Source organism: Oreochromis aureus, linkage group 15 (assembly GCF_013358895.1).
Source record: "Oreochromis aureus strain Israel breed Guangdong linkage group 15, ZZ_aureus, whole genome shotgun sequence".
Classification (NCBI taxonomy): Eukaryota; Metazoa; Chordata; class Actinopteri; order Cichliformes; family Cichlidae; genus Oreochromis; species Oreochromis aureus.
Window position 1 is genome coordinate 22746107 of NC_052956.1, and position 4396 is coordinate 22750502.

The 4396-nt window shown below is 37.9% G+C and overlaps 1 protein-coding gene across 1 annotated transcript; it reads right to left on the bottom strand.

The window, feature by feature from the left end:
- Positions 1-598: 598 nt before the first annotated feature.
- On the bottom strand, positions 599-3987 carry LOC116329537 (cytochrome P450 2K1-like). The gene is made up of 9 exons (XM_031751571.2): positions 3710-3987; positions 3427-3589; positions 3191-3340; positions 2936-3096; positions 2652-2831; positions 1917-2058; positions 1557-1741; positions 1232-1373; positions 599-1156 (listed from the first exon to the last, which is right to left on the bottom strand). Exons 1-9 carry the CDS (start codon positions 3914-3916, stop codon positions 969-971), a joined length of 1518 nt encoding a protein of 505 aa, XP_031607431.1. The 5' UTR covers positions 3917-3987; the 3' UTR covers positions 599-968.
- Between the last annotated feature and the right edge of the window lie 409 nt (positions 3988-4396).

Consider the following 4396-nt stretch of genomic DNA (forward strand, 5'->3'; position numbering starts at 1 on the left):
AGCAAGCCTTCGATCGGCTGAAGTAACGTTTCTCATGTGTGCCCATCCTGATCCAGGTCGACCTCAACAAGCCTTTTGTGGTGGACTGTTTTGGACTCAGGGGTTGGGGTAGTGCTGTCCCAGAGCTCCGATGGAAAGCTTTACCAGAAACATTTGTGAATTCATCACCTATCATCTTTTTGTTACTTAAACTACTTTCACATATTTTTTCTGGATTTTATGGTCTAGCAGTGATCCACTGAAATAGATGAGGTGCTTTTTGAACTTTGGCTTGTTGTAAAACTCCTCGTTCTCAATATTTGCATTTAGGACAAAGGAAACTCAGAAACAGGTCATTGCCATTTTGTTCTGAATCACTTTACACAGTGTCTATGTTTGCTTGTGTAGTTTTGGTGTAATTGTGCTGTAGAAGTACTGGAGCGGGAAGATTGTGCATTTGTTTGTTGTTCAGAATTTGTATCATGTGAAAAAATGTCATGTCATTGTTCACATAGTGTTGAATAATTTTCATTATCTAGTATTTTTAACTATTTAGACTGTTATACAGGTAGATGGAAAATTAATGGATAAGACTGGGTTATACAAAAAACCTTGAAAATAAAATTTAAAAGTGCTTTATTTAATTTTGTAGATCATGTGAATTGCTTTGAAATAACAAATAATAAAACCCCACAGAAAGGACTAATCAAATAAAACAAAAATAAAACCTCCTTTAGTACATGAGACTGGGGAGTACATCAACTTTGGAACATAAGCAGCAATACAGCAGTTTTTTTCTTTTTCTAGATCATAGAAGTGTTTCAAAACACTTTCTAAACACAAGCGATTATTATTATGCATTAAACTGAGCTGGATTCTTTAACAGGCCAACAGAAGTATATTGCTATGGCACATTACCTTTACTGAGCAGAAAAGAAATGTTAGAAATCTTACACCTGGGCCTGAACTTTGTTAAGAACACCTCTTCATCACATACAGGAAACAGCACACAGTTTGTGAGGTGAAGGGCTGAGTGTAATGCCCACACTTGGAGTGAGATCTAATTTGTCCCCTGAAACTCCAGGTGCAGGTGTGAAACGAAAATGCTGCAAGAGGGTGGCGAAGAAGAGGAAGAGCTCCATCCTGGCCAGACTCTCTCCGAGGCAAACCCTGCGACCTGCAAGAGAATTCATGAAAAATTGCTTGCTCTCCTATGAGCAGATGTAACCTAAACAGTGAGGAGCTCACAAACCTGCAGAAAATGGAATGAAAGCATCTCTTTTGACAAACTTTTTCTCTTTGTCCAGGAAGTGAGCAGGATAAAAGCTGTGCGGTCTCTCCCACTCATTGGGATCATGCAGGACTGATGTCAAGAGAGGAAACATTGTGGTTCCCTGCAGAAATGACAATACACAAACTGAAAATGTTTCCTGTATGTTAAATAATAATGGCTTATAGTAATTAGTTATGTTACACACAGCCCTTATTATCCTCAACCAGTCCAAGTACCTGATGGGCCACAGCTTTGTTGAGTATTTTGTTGAGTTTAGTTTTCCATAGTAGCTGTGCAGTCTTACCTTCTCGATAAAGTGACCCTGAAAAGTGATGTCTCGGGTGGTTTTATGAGGAAGTGCAGTTGGGATGATGCTGCTCAGTCTCTGTGTCTCATGGATGACGGCGTCAGTGAAGGGCAGATTTTTTCTGTCAGCAACCTGCACCTGTCGGTCTCCTATGACCCTCCTCAGCTCCTCCTGGACCTCATCTGGAGTATGAACAAAAACAGTGGACACATTTCATCCCTATGAGGCTGACTAAAACACTTCACTATACTTGAAAACTCCATGAAAAGCGTTATTCGATTTTGTTTCTGTGATGGTCTGTTTTCAGTAAAAACAATAATTGGCATATACAAGTTGAGGATTACTTAGACTTCTCACCTTGAATTTTTGGATATTTGGCCATAAGCAGAAGTCCCCATCTCAGTGTAGTTGATGTTGTCTCAGTGCCGGCAGCAAACAGATTCATGACTGTTATCAAAAGGTTATCATCATGGAAGTGATTGTTGGTAATCCCTGATTCCTGCACATAGACATTTAACGGCAAAGTCACTCAAATAAAGTTTAAGGGGCTTCAGTAATACAAAAAAAAAAAGTTATCCAACACTGATTTTACATGTATTTCCAAGCTCTGTGAAAGCATACCTCTAAAGAATTCACATAGACATAATGCCTTATATACAGTGCCATGAAAAAGTATTTTTCCCCTTTGTTGAATTCCTCTTGATTTTTATGCATAGTTATCACACTTAAATGTTTCAGAGCATCAAAAAACTTTAATATTAGGCAAAGTATTTTGTATTTACCCAGGTAAAATATGAATTACAGGTTTTAAATAATGATTTCATTTATGATGGGAAAAAAACTATCCAAACCTACCTTGTTCTGTGCAAAACAGTATTTACCACCTAAACCTAACAACTGGTTGTGTCACCCTTTGCATCAAGAACTGCAATCAACCACTTCTAAATAAGCATTCTGATAAAATCTTTCAATCACTGTGGAGGAATTTTAGCCCACTGATTGGGATTTTTTCACTAGTTGGACCACAGTTTCACCCTGAGCTTCAGTTAAACATTCCTGAACACCAACGTGAAAGATGATAGAGGTGCCAACCTCCAGATTTTCTTTGCGGACCAGAAAGGCGTCTACAAAGCCTCTGCACATCTGGGGACTCAGAGTCTCTTTTAAGCGACTGAAGATGGCTCGGTTTTGTTTCTTATTGGCAGAAGATATTTTGTGTATTTCACTTCTGTCCGCAGTCCACTTGAAGAGCGATGGAAACATGTCGAAGATCTGTGAATCATCACATTTATATTTGGGATTAAATAACATTGTTAAATTGATACAGTTTATGTACTTTTAAAAATTCTGTAGCTTCAAAAAGTAGGAATCAATACCTGTATTGAGGGACTTCCACCGAGTCTAATCATTCTGGATGTACCATCTACCAGAGAGGTAAACTCGGGATCATTATATTCAAATCTGCTGCCATAGACGATGGAGCAGATAATATTAGAGACTGCACAGTTAACTGGTTGGGTTGTATCAAAAGCTTCTCCTGTTACAACAGAAATAAAGGCACACGTGAACTTTAGAAAAAATGTCAGTTTATTTACTATTTACTGAACTCAACACAATGTGATTAGTTTTACCTTGAAATTTCTTAAAAACATCAATGAGGTATTGACATTCTTCAATTATTTTGTCCTCACATGATCTCTTGCCCATCCCAAAGTCTCTCAAGTTAGTCAGTGCAAAGCGTCTCATTTCTTTCCACGAATCACCGTTGGACCACACAACCCCTGAAATGAAATTTTTACAACGTAGTTTAACGAACACTAGATTCTGAAAAATACATTTATGATAGCATAATAGTCATTTTTCATACCATGTCCTTGACTAAGTTCACGCATAATCTGAGGTGGATTTCTGTCTCCAAACACGTCATCGTAGTCTACAAGTGCCTCCTTCACTGTCTTGTATCCTGACAGGACCACAACTTTTTTAGTTCCCAGATAGACCGTGAAGACTGATCCATATTTCTTGGATAACTAAGAACAGAAAAAAGTTAATTCTTTGACACAAATCCAAGAAAACAAATGTAGGCAGCTCCCTGTAGAGCTGAATCTTGAAAACCACCTAAAAGAAAAGTAATGCAAAAACGACCTCACCTCAAGTAATGTGTTGTAGGGTTTTTTCAGGTCAAGCTGAAGTAGGTTCCCAAGCAAGGGAAGTGGTCTGGGTCCTGGAGGCTCCTTACCCTTTTTTTGAGTACTGAAACTCGAAGAGGAGATTAAATAGATTAGCAGGAGGACTGTGAAAGCCCCCAATAAGAATGAAGAACTGAAACACTGGAGAAAAACATCTAATATCCCCATGGTTATAAAACAAAATGTCCTCTGATAGTTCTTTGTACAGAGCGACTCACTGACCCAGCATTTGGTAATGAAGTTCTTTTCCTTTTTTTTTTGTTTCTTAGCCAACCAATCTAGACATCCACTACAAGGGGGTGGGAAAATACAGTAGAAAGGTTCATCTGAATGACTTAGTAAATCATTACTGTTAGCAAGCTGTTATTTTGGTCTACACTGATATTGATTTTCTACTCGGAAAGACCTGACACAGAATTCCTATTGTTTAACCATAATCTAGCAATGAGTGTATTTGAGTTAAAGGATCATGAATAAAAAGTGAAATAGTGACAAAATCCGTTAGATTTCTCTGGTTCTTTTTAAGGCCTTAGGAATCTTCCAGATATTATCCCTTACAGTTATTTGTATTTAATCATGAGAAATAAATATAGAGCTAAGCTGTTACTGTTTGGAAAACAGATTTTTAAAAATGCCAGACTTGCCACT

What these genes read in the sequence shown, in the direction of transcription:
- LOC116329537 (XM_031751571.2), bottom strand. Translation starts at nt 3,916, where the DNA reads ATGGGGATATTAGATGTTTTTCTCCAGTGTTTCAGTTCTTCATTCTTA. An exon ending in TCCGCAAAGAAAATCTGGAG is followed by an intron (nt 2,059 to 2,651) that starts GTTGGCACCTCT and finishes GTCTATGTGCAG; the next exon opens with GAATCAGGGATTACCAACAA. An exon ending in TTTCATTCCATTTTCTGCAG is followed by an intron (nt 1,157 to 1,231) that starts GTTTGTGAGCTC and finishes ATTCTCTTGCAG; the next exon opens with GTCGCAGGGTTTGCCTCGGA.